At 43.8% G+C, this 25,384-nt stretch overlaps 1 protein-coding gene across 1 annotated transcript; it reads right to left on the bottom strand.

Moving 5' to 3' along the window:
- Nucleotides 1–168: 168 nt before the first annotated feature.
- LOC144930514 (uncharacterized) lies at nucleotides 169–14,236 on the bottom strand. The gene is made up of 2 exons (XM_078852587.1): nucleotides 14,182–14,236; nucleotides 169–2,548 (listed from the first exon to the last, which is right to left on the bottom strand). The coding sequence occupies exon 2, from the start codon at nucleotides 2,466–2,468 to the stop codon at nucleotides 1,911–1,913; it is 558 nt and encodes a 185-aa protein (XP_078708713.1). The 5' UTR covers nucleotides 2,469–2,548; nucleotides 14,182–14,236; the 3' UTR covers nucleotides 169–1,910.
- Nucleotides 14,237–25,384: the final 11,148 nt, after the last annotated feature.

The raw sequence follows: 25,384 nt of genomic DNA on the forward strand, positions 1-25,384 counted from the left end.
ACTACAGACCCAGACCCTTGGATCTGAGAACAATGAAAAAGCATTCAGTTTTCTTACAAGAAGACTTTTAATAAAAATAGAAGTAAATAGAAATAAAGAAATCCCCCCTGTAAAATCAGGATGGTAGATATCTTACAGGGTAATTAGATTCAAAACATAGAGAACCCCTCTAGGCAAAACCTTAAGTTACAAAAAAGATACACAGACAGAAATAGTTATTCTATTCAGCACAGTTCTTTTCTCAGCCATTTAAAGAAATCATAATCGAACACGTACCTACCTAGATTACTTACTAAAAGTTCTAAGACTCTATTCCTGGTCTATCCCCGACAAAGATAGAATATAGACAGACACACAGACCCTTTGTTTCTCTCCCTCCTCCCAGCTTTTGAAAGTATCTAGTCTCCTCATTGGTCATTTTGATCAGGTGCCAGCGAGGTTACCTTTAGCTTCTTAACCCTTTACAGGTAAGAGGAGCTTTCCCTTGGCCAGGAGGGATTTCAAAGGGGTTTACCCTTCCCTTTATATTTATGACAGGGCTGGTCACCTCCTCCCCATGCTGTGCTGCCCAGTGCAGTAGTCTGGGAGCTGACCTTGTTCGTGAAGACAGAGGCAAAAAAAGCATAGAGTACATTAGCTTTTTCCACATCCTCTGTCACTAGGTTGCCTCCCTCATTCAGTAAGGGGCCCACACTTTCCTTGACCACCTTCTTGTTGCTAATATACCTGAAGAAACCCTTCTTGTTACTCTTAACATCTCTTGCTAGCTGCAACTCCAGGTGTGATTTGGCCTTCCTGATTTCATTCCTGCATCCCCGAGCAATATTTTTATACTCTTCCCTGGTCATTTGTCCAATCTCCCACTTCTTGTAAGCTTCTTTTTTGTGTTCAAGATCAGCAAGGATTTCACTGTTAAGCTAAGCTGGTCGCCTGCCATATTTACTATTCTTTCTACACATCGGGATGGTTTGTCCCTGTAACCTCAATAAAGATGCTTTAAAATACAGCCAGCTCTCCTGGACTCCTTCCCCCTCATGTTTATTCTCCCAGGGGATCCTGCCCATCAGTTCCCTGAGGGAGTCAAAGTCTGCTTTTCTGAAGTCCAGGGTCCGTCTTCTGCTGCTCTCCTTTCTTCCCTGTGTCAGGATCCTGAACTCTACCATCTCATGGTCACTGCCTCCCAGGTTCCCATCCACTTTAGCTTCCCCTACTAATTCTTCCTGGTTTGTGAGCAGCAGGTCAAGAAGAGCTCTGCCCCTAGTTGGTTCCTCCAGCACTTGCTCCAGGAAATTGTCCCCTACCCTTTCCAAAAACTTCCTAGATTTTCTGTGCATTGCTGTATTGCTCTCCCAGCAGATGTCAGGGTGATTGAAGTCTCCCATGAGAACCAGGGCCTGCGATCTAGTAACTTCCGTGAGTTGCCGGAAGAAAGCCTCGTCCTCCTCATCCCCCTGGTCTGGTGGTCTATAGTAGACTCCCACCACGACATCACCCTTGTTGCTCACACCTCTAAACTTAATCCAGAGACACTTAGGTTTTTCTGCAGTTTCATACTTGAGCTCTGAGCAGTCATACTGCTCCCTTACATACAGTGCAACTCCCCCACCTTTTCTGCCCTGCCTGTCCTTCCTGAACAGTTTATATCCATCCATGACAGTACTCCAGTCATGTGAGTTACCCCACCAAGTCTCTGTTGTTCCAATCGCATCATAATTCCTTGACCATGCCACGACTTCCAGTTCTCCCTGCTTGTTTCCCAGACTTCTTGCATTTGTGTATAGGCACTTGAGATAACTCGCTGATCGTCCCTCTTTCTCAGTATGAGGCAGGAGCCCTGCCCTCTCGCACGCTCCTGCTTCCTCCCGGTATCCCACTTATCTCAGGGCTTTGGTCTCCTTCCCCCAGTGAACCTAGTTTAAAGCCCTCCTCACTAGGTTAGCCAGCCTGCTTGTGAAGATGCTCTTCCCTCTCTTCGTTAAGTGGAGGCCGTCTCTGCCAAGCACTCCTTCTTGGAACACCATCCCATGGTCAAAGAATCCAAAACCTTCTCTCTGACACCACCTGCATAGCCATTCATTGACTTCCACGATTCGACAGTCTCTACCCAGGCCTTTTCCTTCCACGGGGAGGATGGACGAGAAGACCACTTGCGCCTCAAACTCCTTTATCCTTCTTCCCAGAGCCATGTACTCTGCAGTGATCCGCTCAAGGTCATTCTTGGCAGTATCATTGGTGCCCACGTGGAGAAGCCGGAAAGGGTAGCGGTCTGAGGGCTTGATGAGTCTCGGGAGTCTCTCCGTCACATCGTGAATCCTAGCTCCTGGCAAGCAGCAGACTTCTTGGTTTTCCCGGTCGGGGCGGCAGATAGATGACTCAGTCCCCCTGAGGAGAGAGTCCCTGACCACCACCATCCGCCTCCTTCTCTTGGGAGCGGTGATCGTGGAACCCCCAACCCTAGGACAGTGCATCTCATGCCTTCCAATGGGTGCAGTCTCCTTCTGTTCCCTTCCCTCAGATGTATCATCTAGTCCACTCTCCGCATTAGTACCTGTGGAGAGAACATGAAAATGGTTACTTACCTGTATCTGCGTTGCTGGTACATGGACGCTCCCCTTTCTTCTTCTGGAGGTCACATGGTGCCAAATGTCTTTCCTGTCCCCGCTGCGCAGCCTGCTCTGAATCTTCAGAACGTTTTGCCCGTAGAAGCATATCCTGACATCTGTCCAGGAAATCTTCAGTTTATTTGGCTTATGCCCAAATAAATATGTTAGTCTCTAAGGTGCCACAAGTATTCCTCCGTTCTTTTTGCTGATAGAGACTAAAATGCTACCACTCTGAGTTTTATGCTGTTACACTTGGGTGGGATTGAATGCACCTAAGTGAAAATCTGGCCCTATGCTACTAGAAATGGTTGTAACATTTGGGAAAAATTAATGTAACTAAGCAATCTAATCATATTTAGATATCATTCATAATTTATTGTCTAACAATTAAATATCTACTAACAATAGAAAATAATGTTGATTACACACTATAATGAGACTCCTTAACTGAAAGGTAAATCTATTTTGGAAGACTGTTCTATGTCTAGTCTTTAACTTTGAATCACCTTAAGATAGGAAAGAACTGTGTGAGACTAAAATTTGTTGCTTAATGGTGTGTAGCACAGGTGTTCCTGCTGTAAATAATTCCCTAACTTTTATTTGTGCTAACATTAACAAATACAAAGTCATACTGATTGGGTTTGTTTTAGCTTAAACTTCCTCCTAAAAAAACCCCTGCAAATGTGGTATTTAATTTTCCTTATTCTATATAGATTGGAGAAAAGAAATCAACAAATGGGTCTTAATTACATGAGGTACAAAAAAACCCAGACTGTCCTGGGTTGTACCCAAGAACTAATGCTATGGCCGTATCAAGTTATAAATACTAATTTTTCAGTTTTGGTTGTAAATGTTTCTAAAAATAGAGGGACTGAGGGAACAGTTACAATTTGTTACAATGATGAATCACTGTTACTTTTTCCACGTTAAACCTTGTAGGGCCTTTGTAAATGTGTGTGTGACTCAATAAGAACTAAATCAACAACATAATATAATGAAGTAGAAAGTCAAAGAACTGTGTGGAGCAAATCCAGTGGATGTCTTACCTTAGCTGTCAACCTTCCAAGATCCAAATGTGTTATAACAATCTAATGTATAAGATCAAAAATAAGACCCTCATAAAAACTAGGGCCCTGATGCAACAAGGAACTAATGTGTGTAGCAACTTTAAGCATGTGAGCAATCCCAGTGAAGTCAATGAGACCAAACATGTTTCAAGTTAATCATGCGCGTGTGTATTTGGTTGAATTGGGGTCTAGGGATAGTGTGGGGTTAATTTCTTTTTATTAATGTTTGTTCTTTGCATTCTGGTAGCATGTACATTGTGTTAAGCCATCCACATACCAAAAAAAAAAATCATGGTCCTACCCTCATCTAACATTAATGAATAAAGATGAGCTATCCCCAAATGCCCCTCTAACTAGTTGCTGTTACTAAATGGCTAACTTCTGTTAAGCATCACAGTAGAAATAGGTCTTGAGAAGGATCTGAAGTGGAAGAAGGTAATAGATATGACAGCATGTACCAAACAGGGGTCTGCAGCAGGGCAGAGTAATAGGAAGGCAAATGCAATGAGAAAGTGATTAACTATCAAAGGGCAGTTTGTGAAGGGATTCCAAGGTCAGGGCAAGAAGCTTCTACTTGATGGAATGAGGGGGGACGCAGTGGAAGGATTCAGAGTATAATGTGAGAGTCAGAGCAGAAGGCAAGAAAGATTATCTCAACAGTTGTATTTTGTATGCACTAGAGAGGTGTCGTGGGTATGAAGGAGGCCAGAAAGGAGGGAGCTACCAGTAATCAACACTAGATCTGAATGTTTCCTACAACCTCACTTTCAATATTTGGGAGGCAGGGGACTGGGAGTGTGGTTCGATTCCAAACTGCAATTGACTCACTGCTACTGTCTCTTTTTATTTGTTTTGTGGGGTTTTGTGGTTCACAGGTCTAACCATTTTTTTTAACCCAAAGTCACAAATGATTTTGTTTTTGGAATTTGGACAAACTTTTTAATGTTTTTCTTAAATAAAGCAAAGGGAAATTATGAAATGGAACATCTTTCTGAAACAAAAACACTTTGTTCAGAAATGCCAAAATGAACTGTTTTAACAGTTTTCAACATTTAGAAAAAAATCTTCTGACTAAACCAACTTGCTGAAATTGACCCAAATCACAAATTGTTTTAGTCATCCCAAAATCTGCATGTTCACTGAGAAAAGGTTTTGTGCTCAAAATTTTGCCCACCTCCAGTAAAAGACCTTAGACAAATCACTTAGTATCTTTGTGCCTCAGTTACCTCATAAAACAGGTTTGAGAATCATTCTTACCCACCTTTACAAAGCATTTCGAAATCTCAGGCAAATAATGTTGCATTATAATATACAGCGAGGCTTTATTTATTTATACATCTGATTAATGTGTATAAAAAGTGAGACAGCAGGTTTATGTGGGCTGGCACCAGGCGGATGTCTAAAATAAGTGATGCCTCTATTGGCATCTGTAGACCGAGCGTTTCATAAGAATGTTTAGGGATGCAGGTTTATAGGTGCTACTGTTTCAGTGCTTTAGCAGTAGATTGGCAACATGCCCAATTGCCGTCCATCAAATGTTTAATTTGGAATGCCTTCAAGACGACAATTTAAAGTAAGCACAGATTAAAATCAGTACATCCGTTTGTTAAACAAATAGTTAGTGCTGAATTTTTTTTAGGTGGATTATCTTTGTAAAAGTAAAGCTGAATTACTTCCACTGCTACATAGTTTATCAAATATCCTACATAAAATAATTGATATACATCATAGTAAAAACTCCACATTATTATTTCAAATTAGAGATAGGGGACGAATTTAGCCTTGATAGAAACAGCTGCAACTTGACTCCACTTACACCACATCTGATCCTATATGTTTAGGGTCTGAATCAAACCCTGCCGAAGTCAATGGAAACAATCCCATTGACTGTGATCAGACCTGATCCAAAATCTTAATCTGGTTCAAATGCAGTAGAAAGTCTAGTTTGTAAAATTTGACCTGTTACTACACCATTGAATATTGCATAGTATTATAAATAAGGCTACATTTTAGTCACAGGTATTTTTAGTAAAAGTCATGGACAGGTCACAGACACTAAAGCTATTACCAGCAGGACAGTGGGGTGGGAGGAGGTATTGGTTCATATTCTCTGTGTATATATAAAGTCTGCTGCAGTTTCCACGATATGCATCTGATGAAGTGAGCTGTAGCTCACGAAAGCTCATGCTCAAATAAATTGGTTAGTCGCTAAGGTGCCACAAGTACTCCTTTTCTTTTTGCGAATACAGACTAACACGGCTGTTACTCTGAAACCAGACACTAAACAGAAATTCACGGCCCGTGACCTGTCCATGACTTACTATATACCCCTGACTAAAGCCATGGGGGAGGGGAGTTGGTGGGGCTGGAGCAGGCTCCCTACCCGGCTCCTGGGAAGCGGCGACCCCAGTTCCTAGCTCCACGTGCTGCCTCCACTCCGTCCCAAGCCCCGGTTCTGTAGCTCCCATTGGCTGGGAACCGCGGCCAGTGGGAGCTGCGGGGGTGGTGCCTGTGGTCAGAGGCAGCGTGTGGAACCAGGAGCTGATGGAGGGGAGATGCTGTCACTCTTCTGGGGAGCCCCCCAGGTAAGCACTGCACCCCCAGCCCTGAGCCCCCCATACCTAAACTCCTGCTGCTAGGGGGAGGGGGGCCCGAGCCTGCCCCAGCAGCAGGGCTGCCTGAGCTGCTCAGGTGGCTCCCGGGCCAGCTGCATAGGCCACTGCAGAAATCATGGAAGTCACGGAAAGTCACAGAATCTGTGACCTTCGTGACAAACACAGAGCCTTAATTATAAGTAACTTATCCACTAAGTCCAAATTACTATTTAGACACATGGTCATTAGTTGGACTGGAGGGTCATGCAAAAATCCAGGCAGCAGGTCAACCTATGTAAGAGCCTATTCCTGAAGTCCAGAGGACTACTCATGGCCCAGCAACTCAAACTCTGAACAGGGAAAAGGAAAATGCCCCTTAAATATTTGTACCCATTAAGGGTTCTTCAAGGTCTGAATCTCTGGGAGCTGTTTGGAAAGCTCACCAGTGGGAAGATTACCAGCTATTGTTCCCAAAACAAAGTTTTAAGGAGTACTAAAAGTGGTTAGCTAAGAGTCATCTGTCAGGCACCTCATCAGTACTTTAGAAAGATGATAGGCATTAGCTGACTTTTATTCTTTCTATTTATAGTATTGGCAGAATGGGTTTAAAGAATCAGTGAGCTTAATACTTAGCAAGTAATGTGTACATTATACAACACTAACTCATCAGGTAACCATTTGAGTACTGGCAGGGCTTTCTAGCAAATTGGCATCAGGAGACAAAGAAGAATGGTTTTTATTGTATTTATTCCCCAAGATGCAAAAAAGCTTCCAAATTCTGTTACTAGAGGTTTCAGAAGAACAGTTACAGCAGAGGAATATTTTATTTGTGCCAACATTTAGGATAGACCATCCAATTAAACAGCTCTTTCTAGCTGCATGACTGATATCTTTCCATTCTCATACTTTGGTTTTTTTGCCAAATCTATCCCACCAAATAGCTCCAACAGACAATCTTGGGGAGATACAATTCAAGGAAAATGAATAGATATGTTCAGAAAGGAGAAGTCTAAGGCCTGGTCTACACTAGACATCAATCCAGGGTGTGAAAATCCCCCCAGCAGCGTAGTTAAGCTGACTTAAATACTGGTGTAGACAGTGCTAGGTCAACAGAAGAGTTCGTCTGTCAGCCTAGCTACCGCCTCTCGGGGAGGTAGATTACATATACCAGTAGGAGAACCCCTCCTGTCAGCGTAGATGGTGTTTACACTGAAGCCCTGCAGGGAAACAGTTGTGCCCCTGCAGCATTTTTTAGTGTAGACAAGCCCTAAGAAATTCTGTCTATGGGCTTGTCTACAAAGTGCTGGCAAAGCACATTAGAGCATGTGCTTTGTAAAGTGCTTTAACAATCTGCAAAATAACCACCCCATGTAGATCCTATTGGTGTGAACTAAAAGGATCAAGTTTGCATTAAGATAATCTGTCCTGCCTCTCTCCCCCAACAGTTCATACTACAGCTGGCTGAGATTTTTCCATCAAAAATGTTTTTTGATGGAAAATAGTTTCCACAAAACTGAAACTTTCCATGGAAAAAGTTTGACTTTTGCCAAACTCTTCAAGTTTACATCAGGAAAATCATAACAAAATACTTCATTTGGGGTTGGGTTGACCTGAATCAAAATATTTCAGTTTGTTGAACTGAACTGAAACATTTCCATTTAGGGCAGTTCAACATTAAACTGTCCAGCTGAGCTGGCATAGTATGTAATAGTAGTTAGTTTTTTAATCTTAAGTATAGAAAAGAGAATTGTCAAATTTTGGGGGGAGGGGTAATCACAACACTTCAATGTCAAAAAGTGTTTGGAAAAAACATTACATCAAAAATTGCCTTTTGTTTTAAAAGACTTTGTTTGAAAAAATTCAGCTCGAACTTGAACATCAACAAAATTCTAACCAAAGCTCCTAAAATCATTTCTCATCATCCTTTTGGATCACTAAAAAGCCTAAGATGGGTTCTCTGGAGTTTGTCACTTATTTGGTTAAACTGCAAATATCTGGTTAGACTGCAAATATCCCTTTGAGTGTTGTATCCTATTAGTTTTATAAGCTAGGTCTCTAAGTAGGTAACCAAAATACTTTCTAATATATTAACAGGAAATAGCCCCTCCATCCCCCACTTCCTTTTTAAATGTTTGCATGTCTTGGTAGCCTTGTAGACTGAAATCCTCTACTGAATAGCCATATCAGGATGGCATAGGCCATAGTCCTGCAACTTTCCCCATATGAATGGATTTTGTTAGAGCTGGTTGAAAAATCCAATTTTATTTTGGCCAAAAAAAAGTCAGTGAAAGACTTTCATTAGAAATTTTTCATGGAGAATTTTTATTCTATTTTCTATTTAAAAAAAATTAAAACAAAAGGAAATTTTCACTTTGATTAATTTCAAATGGACATTTTCATGATTTTTTTTAAACCAAATTGATAATCATAGGACTGGAAGGGCCCTCAAGAAGTCATCTAGTCCAGTCCCCTGCACTCATGGCAGGACTAAGTATTATCTAGACCATCTCTGACAGGTGTTTGTCCAACCTGCTCTTAAAAAAATCTCCAATGATGGAGATTCCGGAACCTCCCTGGGCAATTTATTCCAGTGCTTAACTAGTATGACAGTTACAAAGTTTTTCCTAATGTCCAACCTAAACCTCCCTTGCTGCAAGTTAAGCCAATTGCTGCTTGTCCTATCCTCAGAGGTTAAGAAGAACAATTCTTCTCCCTCCTCCTTGTAACAACATCCATTATAAAGATGCTCTTTTTTTAATATGAAATTAAAGGAACACTTTTCAGTTTCATTATTAAAAGTTTGATAGAACAGTGAAAACTTTGCTGAAACTGCAGTTTTGATGTAAAAAATCCTGACCTGGAAAGACCACCTATAGCGGTATCAGAGTAATTCAGTTTCCATCGTATCATGGGGTGACTGGCCTCTTGAAGGGAAGTTAGGGCCCAGTCTATCCATCATGGGCTTCTTTAAGGAGAACAAGCCAATTTTAGCCCACCTAGAAGTAATCAACTGCTGAGGTGGTTGGTTATCCGCTAATGAGCGCCTGTACCTGATGGGCTCTGGTAGGCTTTTCATTGGAGGGTGGTGATGCTAGGGATGGGATGGAGCCTAAGAAGTGGAGCTTCCTAGGGAATAGAGTAGGAGTTCTCCCAGGGAAAGGAACTTTCGGAGGGAGCTCCCACACAGCTGTAGGAGGCTCAGCCTGTGCTAGTGGGAGAAGAGCTGCAATTGGCAGGAAGGCCCTGCAGAGGCGCTAGCTCCAGGAAAGCAATGAAGGTCGAGAGTGCCATGCAGGTAAAGGGTCTGGACCTGGGACCCATGAGTGGTTGAAATTCATCTGGAGTCCACCTCTCTGCTAAGAATCCTAGGTAAAAGGCTTTCTGGTGAACTTTCAATTAATAAATGGGACCCTTGAAATTGTGGGGAGGAGGTGCTGCTTGATATGACAGCTTTGAACTTACTAACAGCCCAGCTGGGGAAATGAAGGTAGGATGTACTGCCACACCTGGTTATCAGGGGGCACATCGACCCTTAGTGTCTTTTGAAACTACCAAGAAGGTGCCAGCCTTTGGTTTGGATATCTGACCACTGAGAACTGGACTGAGTACAGCAAACTCATTTGACATAGGAAAACAGACAACTATCAAATGGCAACAATTTTTGAACCGGGGACCCTGAGGTAAAAAGCTGAATAACACATTACTAATCCCAAATGTCATTTAGTTAACCACTTGACTCCCCTCCAAACCAAACAAAACCACCCAACAGCGCTTGTAATTGTGCTTTGATCATGTTAAGAATATATCCGATTAGCTGAGCCACACAAGCGTCTTGGTAAAGAACACATTATTTGTGGGATGTCTTAGGGCCCAGAATCTTATAGTGGTAGCTTAATTGTCATTCTCTCCTTTTTCAGATGAAATAAAGTTCTCTCATTTGTCATCAAAACAATCCAACTTTTTTCAGAACAAAAGAAAGAATGGATAGAACAAATGCATACAATGTAGGATTTGACCCCATTGCCCAAGCTTTATCTTGCAGGATATTGAGAGTTGCCTCAGTTGTTTACACAATGTATATACATGCACCAAAGTTAGCAAGAAAAGCTTCTCTCTAATATATATAAATTAGAGAGTGAGTGGTGTGTGCGATTTTTTTTTGTTTTGTACTGATGCCCTCATAAGATCAAAGTCAGATCAAAGGGCAAGTCTGTTCATAGTTTTCTTTAGATTTGAATGTACATTAAACAAAAAGGCCACTAGGCCACTCTTTTAGGGATTGTCTTAAAACTGAAATCTTGTGAAGACCTTGTGCACATATTTGGAATAATTATCATCTTTTGCAAAGGGTAGGAGAAATAATAGTTGTTCAAAGGACTTGCATATGAAACTGGGTTTTAGTTACAGAAATCTAGAGGTGTTTATGACAATCTTTTACTTATTCCAGACATTTTTGTTTCTTTTGGAGATTCTCCCAATGAGAGATGTTTGCTCATTGCTGTTTTTTTAGTACAAGCAAAATACAGGCTTCCTTGAGTGAAAACATGTATTCAAATCAATGCAGAACATCTTAATTCTGGCTAGAACCTTGGGGCTGTATTTGTGTTCTCTAATGAGATTAGTTCTCTTTCCAATTTAGCTGGCCTATTCAAGCCCATTTATGGTTGTGTAGCAGATTTAGAAGCTTCTCCATAAATTTAATCCGCTCTTCAGTGGTGCAAAATAAAATGTCATCCTTCAGTAAAAAGTTATCAGATCTCAAAGGGTAAGATTCTAATTTTTCAACCTGAGTTGCCAGTTCTAAATAAAATGGCACATGACCAGTAATAGATATCATTAGGCCTTTCCATCTCTGGCCATAACTGAATCAATATACTTCTTGGATTCTAATTAAAACTAGAGTTGAGAACTAGCCTCTAGCTATCCCAGTACATCCTATCTCCCCTGTTTTAATCTTTTAGATTAGAAGGTCTTCACAGCAGTGTCTGACTTCATTTTGTGCTTTGCACGCAGTCAGTGCTCAGCTAATAGGAAATGATATATTGAATCACAGACCCACACTAACTTACCTGGGTTTGTGGTTTGATGTTTACCAAAAACTTAGGCTGAGATCATTCAGATAAAATAGTAGGAGTAGAAGGGATCTCTTAAGATTATCTAGTCCAGTCCCCTGCACTCATGGCAAGACTAAGTATTATCTAGACCAGTGGTTCTCAAAGCCAGTCTGCCACTTGTTCAGGGAAAGCCCCTGGTGGGCCGGACCGGTTTGTTTACGGGCCGCATCCGCAGGTTCAGCCAATCGCGGCTCCCACTGGCCGCGGTTTGCTGCTCCAGGCCAAGGAGGACTGTGGGAAGCAGCGTGGGCCAAGGGATGTGCTGGTCGCACTTCCCGCAGCCTCCATTGGCCTGGAGCAGCGAACCATAGCCAGTGGGAGCCGCGATCAGCTGAACCTGTGGACGTGGCAAGTAAACAAACCGGTCCAGCCTGCCAGGGGCTTTCCATGAACAAGCAGCGGACTGGCTTTGAGAACCACTGATCTAGACCATCTCTGACAGGTGTTTGTCTAACCTGCTCTAAAATATCCAATGATGGAGATTCCAGAACCTCCCTGGGCAATTTATTCTAATGCTTAACCATCCTGATAGTTAAGAGGTTTTTCCTGATATCCAACCTAAATGGTCCCTCACTGTAATTTTAAGCCCATTGCTTCTTGTCCTATCATCAGAGGTTAAGGAGAACCATTTTTCTCCCTCCTCCTTGTAACAACCTTTTAATGTACTTGAAAACTGTTATCATGTCCCCTCTTTGTCTTCTCTTCTCCAGACTGAAAAAATTGGGTTTGTTTAATCTTCTCTCATAGGGCATATTTTCTAGACCTTTAATCTTTTTTGTTGCTCTTCCCTGGACTTTCTCCAATTTGGCCACATCTTTCCTGAAATGAGGCACCCAGAACTGAACACAATACTCCAGTTGAGGCCTAATCCGTGTGGAGTAGAGTAGAAGAATTACTTCTCGTGTCTTGCTTACAACACTCCTGCTAAAACATCTCAGAGTGATTTTTGCTTTTTGCAATAGTGTTACACTGTTGACTCCTATTTAGCCTGTGATTCACTGTGATCCCCAGATCCCTTTCTGCAGTACTTCTTTCTAGGCAGTCATTTCCAGTTATGTACGTCTGCAACTGATTGTTCCTTCTTAAGTGGAGTAGTTTACATTTGTCCTTATTGAATTTCATCCTGTGTACTTCAGACAATTTCTCCAGTTTGTTCAGATCATCTTGAATTTTAATCCTATCCTTCAAAGCCCTTGCACCCTCCCCGCCCCCCGCAGCTTCATATTATCTACAAACTTTAAGTGTGTACTCTCATTATCTAAATAATTGAGGAAGATATTGGACAGACCTGGACCCAGAGTTGATCCCTGCGAGCCCCCACTCTTTATGCCCTTCCAGCTTGACTGTGAACCACAGATAACTACTCTCTGGGAACAGTTTTCCAACCAATTATGCACCTGCCTTTATAGTACCTCCATCTCAGTTGTATTTCCCTAGTTTGTCTAGATATATCACATCTACCACTTCCCACCCCCTTCCCCCCCCCCCAATCCACAAGACTTATTACCCTGTCAAAGAAAGTTATGAGGTTGGTTCGACACAATTTGTTCTTGACAAATATACTGTTACTTATCTTGTCTTCTAGGCAGTGATGAGCTGCCAAAATCTTAACAACCGGTTCCCTATAAAAAGTTCTGATTTAAGGGTTGTGCCAAGAGCTGGAGTGGGCAGGAGTGTAGTGGCAGGGAAGAGATTGCACAGAGGCAAAAGTAGCTCATGGCAGGGAGGGAGTGGCACAAGGGAGAAGTGGGCAGGAGGGTGTTGTTGCAAGGGGCTGGCAGGCAGGGGTGTGTATGTGCCTGTGGTTGTTGTAGGGGGGTGAAGGTGGCAAGGAGGGGTTTTCACAAGGGAGGAGTGGGCAGGAGGGAGATGGCAGGTGGGGGGGGGGTCCCCAAGGTTGATGCAGGGGTGAAGGTGACCGTGACTGGCGGCGGGGGGGTTGCCGGATGGAGGTTGCCCAGAGGCAAAAGTGGCAGGACAGGCTGGGTTGTTGGGGCAGGGGGTGCCCAGGGGAGAAGGTAGCTGGTCGGTGGGTGTTGGAGGGGGTGGCAGGTTGCTCCCACATACACCATTCCCCAGGCCAGGGACTGGACCTGCCCACCCCCTGGTGCTCCGTGGGCCCCTGCGGCTCCCTGCTGCCCAGCTAGGTACCTTGCAGGCTAAGTAGACACCCAGCTTCTCCGCCCGAAGAGCAGAGTGCACCTGTGCCTTCTTCCCTGCACCACGGGCCGAGCCAGGCTCCCTGCCGCCCCAGGGGCTCTCAGCAGTGGCGCAGGCAGGCAGGCAGCCGGCAGGCAGCCAGCCCCCCCGCACCTGAGCTGGGCTCCACGCCACCCCTGGGGCTCTCAGCGGCAGCCGCCACCACTGCAAGCCCCAGGGGTGGCGGGAAGTTCGGCTCAGCCCATGGTGCAGAGAAGAGGGCACGGCTGCTAGTGCTAGACCCTCCCCTTCCCCGCTCTGCCACCAGCTGCTCCCCCACGGGGAGGGACTGGCCGCGCCATGGGCGGCCCCTTTAGAGCCAGGAGGCGGGGAGCAGCGGCAGCCTTGTGCTCTGCTGTTTAAAAAATTTTGGGGGCACCGCTTTTTGGTGCCCCCAACCACTTGGCGCCCTAGGCGGTCGCCTAGTGGTTGAACCGGCCCTGCCCGACAGACCCCCCTGGAACTCCCAAGCCTACCCATCCCCCTGCATTCCCCATCCCCTGACTGCCCCCCCACCCCAGAACCTCCGCCCCCTCCAACCTCTCCCTGCCCCTCATCCAACCCCTTCTCCCAGCCCCGGCCCGGCCCGGCCCGGCCCCCTTACCATGCTGCTCGGGGCAGCGTGTCTGGATGCTGCGCAGCCCGCTGGAGCTCACAGCCCCACCCCCTTACCATGCCGCTCAAAGCGGCAGGAGCTGCCGAGCTGCCCAGGAGCAGTCCAGAGCCCTGGCGCCGGTGATGCGGTACACTGAGGCTCTGCGAGAGGGGGAAGGGAGGGGAGGGGCCGGCCAGGAGCTCAGGGAGCTGTAACAATTTTCAACAACTGGTTCTAAAACTGGTTCAGCATTTAACAACCGGAACCGGCTCCAGCTCACCACTGCTTCTAGGTGTTTACAAATTGCTTAATTATTTGCTACATACCTTTCTCCTACTGAAGTTAAGCTGATTGGTCTATAATTCTTGGTGGTGGTCTTATTTCCCTTTTGATTGATGGGCATTATATTTGCCCTTTTCCGGTCCTCTTGAATCTCTCCTGTCTTCCATGACACATGCCTGGGAATATCAGTTAAAGTATTACTGGGAGCATAATGTTCCTTCCTCTGCTGAAAGCTTCCCCTTCTCTCCCTCGCTAATCACACAAACCCTTACACATGAAACCTTCTCACCTAGTTACAGAACTGCAGAGGGGAATAGTTAGTGGAGACAGACACGTGTTCCATCCCAACCTCCCTTGAGGTGCAGAAGGAATCCCCTGGTGCAGGGGTGGCCAACCTGTGGCTCCGGAGCCGCATGCAGCTCTTCAGAGGTTAATATGTGGCTCCTTGCATGGGTGATGACTCTGAGGCTGGAGCTACAGATGCTAACTTTCCAATGTGCTGCGGGGTGCTCACTGCTCAACTCCCTGCTCTGCCCCAGGTCCTGGCACCACTCCACCCCTTCCCCCGAGCCTGCCATGCCCTCACTCCTCTCCACCAGAGCCTCCTGTGCACTGCAAAACAGCTGATTGCGGCGGGCAGGAGGTGTGGGGAGGGAGGGAGAGGCGCTGATTGGTGAGGCTGCCAATGGGCAGGAGGCACTTAGGGCTGGAGCGGGGTAGCGGATGTGGGGCTGCTGACATATTACTGTGGCTCTTTGGCAATGTTCATTGGTAAATTCTGGCTCCCCTTCTCAGGCTCAGGCTGGCCACCCCTGCCCTGGTGCCTAGCAATGTGCAGGAGATCTGGACCCTCTGCATGAGCTCGCATCACTCTAGCCCCACCCAGCATGTTCATAAAGAGAGTGAGAGGGACAGAAGTTGCCTCACTGGCTGCAATTACTGGAAAACAAACCTTTCTGGGAGGCTTTTTGGCCACACTCAAGCTTTATTATTTGTTGCTTCCATGTAGATCTGTGTTAATGCATTTAAAAGCAAGTGACCTTTACGTGTTCAGTAGGCCTGTTTGATGAAGCAGAATAAACTAGCTAACTAAATACACAGCTAGCAAGGAGAGGGAAATGTGGAATTCTTTACTGATCCCATTGTAAGCAAATACTGCAGCTCACGTGACCGCTAATGAAGTGAGCTGAGGGTCCTGCCAATATTGGCCCTAATAAAATGCTAAGAACATTGTCAGATTTAGGTTGTAACTTGCTTTACTTCACAGGACTTCTCAAAATGTGCTTTTTTTTTTTTAACCTCATTTTTAGGGAGTTTCATGTTAAGTCTGTGGTGTTGAGGCCTAGATGGGCTCTCCTGATGGAATAAGGTCTTAATATGAAATGTACTCAAAGGGAGATAAATTATTGACATCCATCCTTTCTTCTTTGTGGGTGGCTCCCATTCTTTATATACTGGGCACTTAAGAGAGGTTGAAGTAACACAAACACAGTTCTACAATATGGAAGTAGATTATTAAAAGCATTTGGCATGCACAGAAACTGGACATTTTGGCACCATCCAGCCCTTTGTCAAGTCTAACCATGTAAGGCTGTGCTGAATTTTATTTATATCATTTTAGAGTAGGGTATGTAAACAATATAGGGAACCTCATTAATATGAGCATGAGAGAGCTCCAGCCAATTGGGCAGCTCTGAGGATTGTACTCATTACGCTAAACAGTTACTACAGCAAGTTCAGGGGGAGGGACCCTGCATAAGACCCTTTCATTTGATTTATAGCAAGATTCCCAAAGGGTCCCAGAGAAAAAGGTGATTAAGAGTTCACGGTACCTAAAAATTTGAACAGCTAAAACCCTTCAGTGGCTGCAGTACCTAAACTTTCTATACATGCATAAACAAATATCCTAGTTGCTAGCAAACCACAAGTATGCATTATGGGGAGTGGAACTTGTGTCTTCTCCAACTGACAGGAGACTCTCTGGCTATTAAGGCTTATAGCTTTATCTTTCAGAGGACAATTTTATACCTGCTTGAGTTTTTCATATCGTAACATATTCTATCAATAGATATCGATTACTGCATACACACATTTACACTATTCAAAACATTTACCGCTTACCATTTACCAAACCAAAATGTCCAGTTTTCAGAATCTGGGGTTAAATCTGGCATTAAATTTCTAAACCACATTTACTTGCAGTATTTTTATCTTGCTTTCCAGGCTTATTTCCTTTAACCAGGCCATGACTCACCCATCACATATTGGGCTCTGTTCAGAGGTGTACAACTTGGAGCAACTTACACCTCCTTTTAATTTAAACTAATGTGCTGCCAAGTCTTCGTGCAACCCACTGGCGAGCAGGTGTTACAGGTCTGGCTCTGTGCCTGAGGCAGAGAATACAGGGCTGCCATGGTGGCCCTACCTCGAGAGCTTTAGTGCAAGCTCAAGCTTTTTGCTTTGGAAGTCCCCGGTTCAATCCCCAGGCTGATAGCCAAGGTGGCTGCTGTAGTCAAGGAGAAAGTTAAAGGACAACTGAGGTCTGGTTTTCAGAGGTGCTGAGCACCCACCACTCCTATTGATTTCGTTTCCAGCTGTGAGGTGCTTAGTACCTCTGAAAACAAAGTCGGGAGGGTGAGGAGAGTGTGAAAGTGATGGGGTCAAATCTGCAAACATTCTCTTGAAAACAAGAAGCAATGTTTGAGTTGTAGAATTTCAAAACAGCACCTGAAACCAATTAGCTAGCTACTGTTTATTCTTTGTACTTAACTTGAATCCAAATCTCTGTGGAACTCATATCAAGACTTGTAGGTTTTGGTCAGGTAAGCTCAAAAGAGAAAACACAACAGCTCTGTATTCTTAAATTCAGCATTCTTATGGGAGTTTTTCCATTAGTTTCCAAAGGTTTTTGGATCAGGCTCTAATTGAATAGTTCTTGTTACAAGTTAATAGGCCAAGAGCCTTTAAGGAGGTTTTCACTCTGCATCAAATTTGAAGCCTTTTTAAAATTATGGTACTGCAACTTTCTGTACTGGCCTGGGCTCTAGCTAATTTAATAAATTAATCTAATTTACTAATATCATTACATGTCAACTGTAGCTTTATCAGCAAATGAGCCTTCAGATTTAACTTGTCAATCCAGTTTGATGTAGCCTTTGCTTTAACTCTCAGTCTGTCTTCTCTGTGAATTAGTTACCCATGAAAATTTATGATGACTGATCTAGGAAATCATCTGAGTTGTATTATCCACAGCCAGTGTACCCAGCACACCAGCAATCTGACTTTTCTTTGATGTACCAGAGGGCATGGATTTAGCAGAGTGTGAGTCAGTCAGTGCAAATTGATATGATCTGTTGTCTCATATGTACTTCAGATCTTGCATGTCAGTCTGAATTACTTAGAACTTGGGCAGACTGTTTCCAGAAGGGATTGTTTAATACATAAGTTCCTATAGTACTCTGTTCGTGACTTATGCTTTGCAACAATCCCATCCCACTCCACTCCTTCTGAGCTCAGTCTTTCAGTTTAGACCTGTAGTAAATGTAAATCTATACTAATCTTTTAACTCTCGTCCTTCCCTATTTATTACTTCAATTGTTAAAATTCAGGCAGTTCACCAAATAACTAGTCTGTCTACCGCTAATTAAGCTCATTTTGTCTGATTTAGTCACAAGACTGGTCCCTTCCCTGGCCATTATTACATTTGCAGACAGACAGAAGGTTTTATAATGGGCATATTCGCAGAGGAATTATCTGCAGTTTACATTTGAAGAATTTCTTTTTAGTTCACAGTCACATTTTTATTCTGCATGGTTTGAGGTCTTGTGATCATAAACTTTATTCCCCCTCCATAATCATTTTTTAATTGCTCTTTGTAGGCTGTTGATATGCAATTAAAAGTTATGTAACACTATTTCCTGGGCCACAATACAGTGAAAAGTGATTCACCCAATTATTCTTAGAGGAGCAATTAAACAGTGATAAAAGGAGGACTGCATGATTTCTGGTAAGTGTTGTTTAAAAATACAGCAGACAGACATTAAACATCTTCTGCCTTCCATGTAGGTAAACATTGGTTTGGAAGTGATTAGAGTACAAAAATCCTCACTAGTCAGTGGATGTCACTACAAACTAGAAACGTTGCCCTCTAGCTCGGTGTATGGCACAAATTACTACTCAGGAGATCTGCGTTCAGGATCACTTTCTTCGGCAAGTATGGTTATGAGTAACACTTCACAGCTTTTAGGCCCAAGGTACAGCATGCATGCGTCTAGTTTAGGTACTATTATGGCCCCTATTACCGAGTGCCTCAGTCTGTATTTATCCTCCTAGCACCGTTGCTTCCTCCCCCCAACCCCAGCCCCCACAACTGGAGGGGTGTTTAATGGGCCACTTCACCTTGGATGGTCCATTGAAATGTGTTAACTACTTGTGCCAAATAATCTGTTCCACCCTGTATTTAGCTGTGACATGTTTCCCAGACCTGAAGAGCTCTGTGGAAGCTTATCTCTCACTAACAGAATTTGGTCCAATAAAAGGTATTACCTCACACACCTTGTGTCTCAGACAGCAGGGACATTTTCCCTCTAAAAACCAGAGGTGACATGGTGTTGAGGTGGGGTGGGAGCACACAATTTAAAGGTTGGGGGGAGGGGCAAGTGACTGCCCCACATGTTGCCTCTGGGTGCAGACACCTTCCAGTCCCACTTCCCTGGGCCAGGGCAGCCAATCCTGGGGGGTTTGGGCCGGGCGGGTGGGGGACTCACAGCAACAAAGTTTCTCCCAAGAACCACCCCCCCACACACACTGCAGGCCCCAAGCTCAGGGCTGCTGTGTTCTCCCCAGCCTGCCAGATTATCTGCTGTGCAGGCTGCTGCCGCCTTCCTAGCCAGGATCTTGCAGGCAGCCCGCCATGCTGCACAGACTTAGTGGGATCGCAGCGTGAGAAGGCCCCCTGGCAGCCCAGCAGAGCAAGCCCTGGAAAGGCAGCTTGGCTCTCACAGAAATCTGGGGGGGGGAGGGGTGGTACATGACCTGTTTACACCCCCGCATCTCAGCAGAGGGGAGACTTTTCACCCAGGATACAGGAGACCTGGGTTTGTGGTCTACTCACCGGACTAAAAGATCAGGCTTCGCAGCCACCTGACTCCAGAAGAGAAGTTCCTAGCTGTGGATCACCAGCAGAGATAGGGGCTTAACTCCATGAGAGGGGTGGGGCTTAGCACATGCCCTTCTTGCCAGCATCTCCCATTGGCCAGCTGAAGTAGTTCCCTACCTAGCACATAGGCTTTTGTGGATCCCACTCTTAGGTATCTCTCTGTCCCCAGTTGTTGTAGAGGGAGCCTAGGTACCTAACTCAAGCTTTGTGGATCCCACTGTTATTTCAATGACTTTTTCTAAATTCTTAAAAGTTGGGTGTTGCCACATTCAGTGTCATAACACCTACATCCATTAATAGACCTGGGCCTACGTGCCTAAATACCTTTGAGAATCTGGACAGAGAGACTAAGGGCCAAACTTTTAAAGATATTTAGTGCCTAAAGATAGGTGGCTAATGGAACTTTCAAAATCAATGGAGCCAGGTGCTCTTGGAAATCCTATTGGGTGTGTATCTGCATTTTTAGGTACCTAGAACCAGATTTTTAAAGCTATTTAAGCGATGGACCCAAGGTTATGTGAGATGCCTGTGCCAAAGCAGGGAATTGAACCTATGTCTTCTAAATACTAGGTTAGCACTTAAACCACCCTTCCTTATAATGTATCACTCTTTACATCTGTAAGGAGGGCATAGTATCTATGAAGCTGCCAAAGGGTTTGCAGGTCCCACAACAGGGCTGATGATATTGCTCAAGTCATCACGCATTTAGTGCCACACAAATCTGGTGTCTCCTCTCACTTTTGTTGAAATGATTTACATTAGAGGGCAGAATCATGGAACAGAGAATATTTACATTAAAGGAAGTGGTTAACCTGTAGCTTGCTTCTGGTGTGAATGATTTGTGTCCCAGAATTTGGATCATTGTCCCACACCGTGTCCCACACTGGGGTTTGGCAGGACAAGGTATGGCAGCATTAAATGTAGGCTAGGAGTCCTGGGATGAGATTATATTAATTTTTGGGTGAGCGACTATTGTAGCTGGGAAAATAGGGGAGAACAGAACAAGGAGCAATGGTCTCAAGTTTCGGTGGGGGAGGTTTAGGTTGGATATTAGGAAAAACTTTTTCACTAGGAGGGTGGTGAAGCACTGGAATGGGTTACCTAGGGAGGTGGGGGACTCTCTATCCTTAGAAAGAAAAGGAGTACTTGTGGCACCTTAGAGACTAACCAATTTATTTGAGCATGAGCTTTCGTGAGCTACAGCTCACTTCATCAGATGTTTACCGTGGAAACTGCAGCAGACTTTATATACACACAGAAATCATGAAACAATACCTCCTCCCACCCCACTGTCCTGCTGGTAATAGCTTATCTAAAGTGATCAACAGGTGGGCCATTTCCAGCACAAATCCTGGATTTGTGCTGGAAATGGCCCACCTGTTGATCACTTTAGATAAGCTATTACCAGCAGGACAGTGGGGTGGGAGGAGGTATTGTTTCATGATTTCTGTGTGTATATAAAGTCTGCTGCAGTTTCCACGGTAAACATCTGATGAAGTGAGCTGTAGCTCACGAAAGCTCATGCTCAAATAAATTGGTTAGTCTCTAAGGTGCCACAAGTACTCCTTTTCTTTTTGCGAATACAGACTAACACGGCTGTTCCTCTGAAATCTATCCTTAGAGGTTTTTAAGGCCCGGCTTGACAAAGCCCTGGCTGGGTTGATTTAGTTGGGGATTGGTCCTGCTCTGAGCAGGGGGTTGGACTAAATGACCTCCTGAGGTCCCTTCCAACCCTGATAGTCTATGAGATGGGTAAGCAGGATGAGCCTGAAGAGTAGATGAGCAGCTGGCAAGTGTTAAACATCTATAGCTATACTGGGCAGCCTGGGGGAAGGAACAGCCAAAACTGTAGAGCAAGCCTAGTAAGGACGTCCCAGAATGAAGAGCTGGAATGGAAAAACTTGTAAACCCATTTCCACCTGTCCCAAATTCCTTTGTCAGTGATGTGAGGGCCTCTGTAACATGCACCTTGGAAGGGGACAGAAAGGGTGAGGTAGAGCCTACAGTTAGGCATTTACCTAAGAGCTTGTGCTCCTGCACAAACTGAATGGAAGAGAAGGAATTGGTGCCAAATCTCTTAAGGATGTAAATGTCTTTCTTGTGGAAAGTTGTTTCGTTTAATTGATAAACTCAGCAAAAGTTGAATCCATTAATCTCCCAGCACTAACCCATTATTAGAATATTCTGTGTATTGTCTTAGGGAAGGACAAATCAGCTGAAATTCTTATTTTCCCATTCCAGTATAGCTTATTTATGGGTCAAAAGTGTTGAGTGCCCTCCACTTTGAATGAACTGAATCCTGTACCATTTTGGTTCCAGTTACAGACTCCCAAGGATACAATATCAGTAATGTTTTCCCAGAAACAAAGATGACATGCCTGAGTCAGGCTCACGGTTTCAAAAATGTGAAGATGAAATATCTAAGAAGAAAATCTTGCTTATTTTTAAAAGACAACTCTCATCATGATTTTAACGAAGGCATGTGGTTTGTTTGCATAGTTCTCTGCTTTTGTAAGATTTTAATGTTCCTTAACTCTTCCCCCTTAAACACGTTTTGTTTGCACAATATTACTATATCCTATCCCTTACCTGACCCTTATTACCATAGTATTTGAGCACCTGCCCACTACTTTATGTATATATCCTCACAACAGCACTGAGAGCGAGGGGATTATTATTAGTAGAGGTGGGGAACTGAAGCACTGAGAGATCAAGGGCTAGATTGCAACTGTAGGCACAGCCCTAAGCAAGAGATGATTTCATAAGGAGGGACTTGAATGGAAAATACTAGACTGATGCTGATGGAAGCCTGGCAGCCATTTCTACCTCAGCATGTGATCACTGAGCCAACTCCCTAGGTGAGCCTAGATTTCCATCAGCATGAAGCAGATCTCCTTCTGCTCCATTATTTGGACAGTGCCAGGGCACTGATCCTATACAACATATCGAGCAGGTAAGGTCTGTGTCCCAAAGCTCCTGTTTTCTAGAATAAGAATTCAACAATCTCACAGAAGTGGAGGGTGATGTTGATAGGTGGGTGCTATAGCTACACAAAGCATCAGGCCTCATATAGAGGTAAGATTTCCTGTAGAATGGTTTAATGGGATGACCAGTGCAGGAGGCAGAGAGGGCTGAAAGACCAGGGTACAGAACTCTCATTTGTAAGGTGAAGTCCTGTACTGTGGGATGGCTTTAGGCAAGATGGATGAATCTGATGTAGCGACACTGTCTCTGCATTCCTATTTACATTAGGGAGAAAGCAGTGCAGAATGAACTTTATGCAGTCATTTGTGAGTACAGTCATTTGTGAGCTAAGAAACTTGTCCCAGACACAATAGCAAAACAATTACATGAACTCTTGCAGAGGCTTTAGATGGCCTTCATGTACAGCTGGAAGGCCTTCAAGTGGAATTGCTAACTTGCAGCCTTCCAACTAGTGATTTGTTGCAATACTTTTCTGCAGGGTCTCTGTGCTTCCATTTCTGCATCTATAAAATGGGAGTAATGATCCTCTGCTTCACAGGAGAGTGTTTGTACTCTCAAACACCAACTTATTTATAGTAATATTACTATAAATAAGTTGAAAACACCAACTTATTTATAGTAATATTTTAGAAAATGGGTCCCCATTGTATCAGGCACTGAACAATCACTTAAGCAGATCCTGCTCCAACGAATGTACAATCTGAGTAGATAGGATAGACAAAGGAAACATTACTATCCTTATTTTACGAATGGAGAACTGAGTATTTAAATGACTTGCCCAAAGTCTATTCAAACCTAGGAATTGAATCCATATCTCCTGAGGCCCAGTCCACTGCCTTACCAGAAGACCATCCTTCCAGCAAGTGTTAGTATTACCAACATAAAGGCTCTTGAAATCTCAGTATTTTCTCCTAATAATCACTTTCATATTTACCCCATCCTAGTTGTCTCTTACTCAGAGCTCTAAAGAGAGAAACCACAACCCTTCTGCTCAGCTTAGCAGAAGGAAAGTTCAGAGGGTGAAGAAGAAATTTAAGCTGCTTCAGATAAAGATAAACTTTGAACCTTTCTGCTCTAGGCAATAGGAAGAATTTAATTCCAAGGGGCTGAGTTTTCAGAGTTTGATGTTGAATGAAAGGGAAAGCTATGCTGGCACAGATTGACCCATGGTAAAACTGTTCAAAATTACAAGACAAACCAAATAGTGGAGAAAAAACCTCCCTTGTTCAACTGTCTGTGCTTTAGATGAAATGGTATTTTAACTCTTTCAACTCAAATGGTCAGGGTGTTTGTACATGTATTAGAGACAATCAATAAAACTCATCTCTGATAACTTATGTAAACTTTAATAAAAAATTGAACTACAGAGGTTTTTCAGAGTCCAAAATGGAAACTGAAATCTCTTGTCCCTGATAGTAGGAAAGACCACTCAATCTGACCTGCTGATGAAATGTCCACATAAAATTACTGTTTTGTGTAACTATAATAATCTTAAAAGAACATTATTCAGGTTGCAGTCAAGCTGTCAGAAGTTAGCAAATGCCAGAACTAAGATTGCTTATGTAACCTTAATTTGCCCCCCTTGTGTATATGCATTATGACAGTTTTAAATACATCACCATATATAATTTTTATTTTCTGTAGGAGCCCTGCCTCATTCAGTGTGCAGGATGGACTATGCTTTGGCAATAAATCAGGGTAGTGTAGTGAATGAGGCTGTTGACTGTAGGGCCTCTGGCTCGCTTGTTGCAGAAGCTGGAAATGAAGTAGGAGATTTCAGAAGACAAAGCCTGGTATCATGGTTAAGGCAGTTGAATGCTGCTGTGGAGAACTGGATTCTATCCCTGCCACAGAGTTCCTATATGATGCTAGGCAAGTTGCTTGAATAAAACTTTTCACAAGCAGTCATTGTGTATTTCTCATTTTCTGTGTATGCCACTTGAAATGCTATGCTCTGATTTGTAGAAGTGCTGAGCACTCAGAGCTGCAATTGAAGTTAATGGGAACTGTGCTTTGAACATATAAAGTGCTGTATAATGCTAAAATGTTCTGAAAAAACAAGGCATAGGCATCTCTAATAGGGCACCCAAAATTAGTGGATACTTTTGTACTTACTGTTTTATACCTCAGTTCCTTGTTATGTACAATGGGGACAATACCACCCCCTCACTTTGCAGGGGTGCTGGGAAGATTTAATGTTTGTGAAGCTAGCCATAGCCAAGCCAAGGGTCTTTTATTCATAGGTTGCATCTCAGGCAGAGGGGCAGTCAGCAGCTGGAGAGGCTGGTGACTGTCCCAAGGAGTTTCCTTAGTAGTAGCCTAGCAAGCAGCTGTCCAAGGAATAGACCCAGAGGCCTGCCATGGAAGTATAGGGTAAGGGCTGCTGTATAACAACAAAATATATGAATAGATTCCAAGGCCAGGAGGGACTCTTGTGATCATTTAGTCCAGTGGTTCTCAACCTGTGATCTGGGACCCCTAGGGGTCCACCAGTATAATCAAGTCTGCAAACATGCCAGCAACTACATAATAATGACACCATGTTTTGACACTTTCAGTTCGCACATTCCAAGTAGATAGCGACTTGGCACTGTTAATATATCCCCTTGCAGCGTTGTAATTTATCATTTCATAAAAATAACCTGTTTGAGAACGATGCACCAGAATACAAGTCTGATATGCTTAAATTACTGAAATAAAAGCTGAGCTTCTGCATATATTATTTTTTATGTGCCAATCACTTGTCTGGTTTACACCAGTTGTTAGGCATTGGTTTGACTAGGACTT

The sequence above is a fragment of the Lepidochelys kempii genome, chromosome 4, assembly GCF_965140285.1.
Source record: "Lepidochelys kempii isolate rLepKem1 chromosome 4, rLepKem1.hap1, whole genome shotgun sequence".
Taxonomy (NCBI): Eukaryota; Metazoa; Chordata; order Testudines; family Cheloniidae; genus Lepidochelys; species Lepidochelys kempii.

What these genes read in the sequence shown, in the direction of transcription:
- LOC144930514 (XM_078852587.1), bottom strand. Translation starts at nt 2,468, where the DNA reads ATGCACTGTCCTAGGGTTGGGGGTTCCACGATCACCGCTCCCAAGAGA.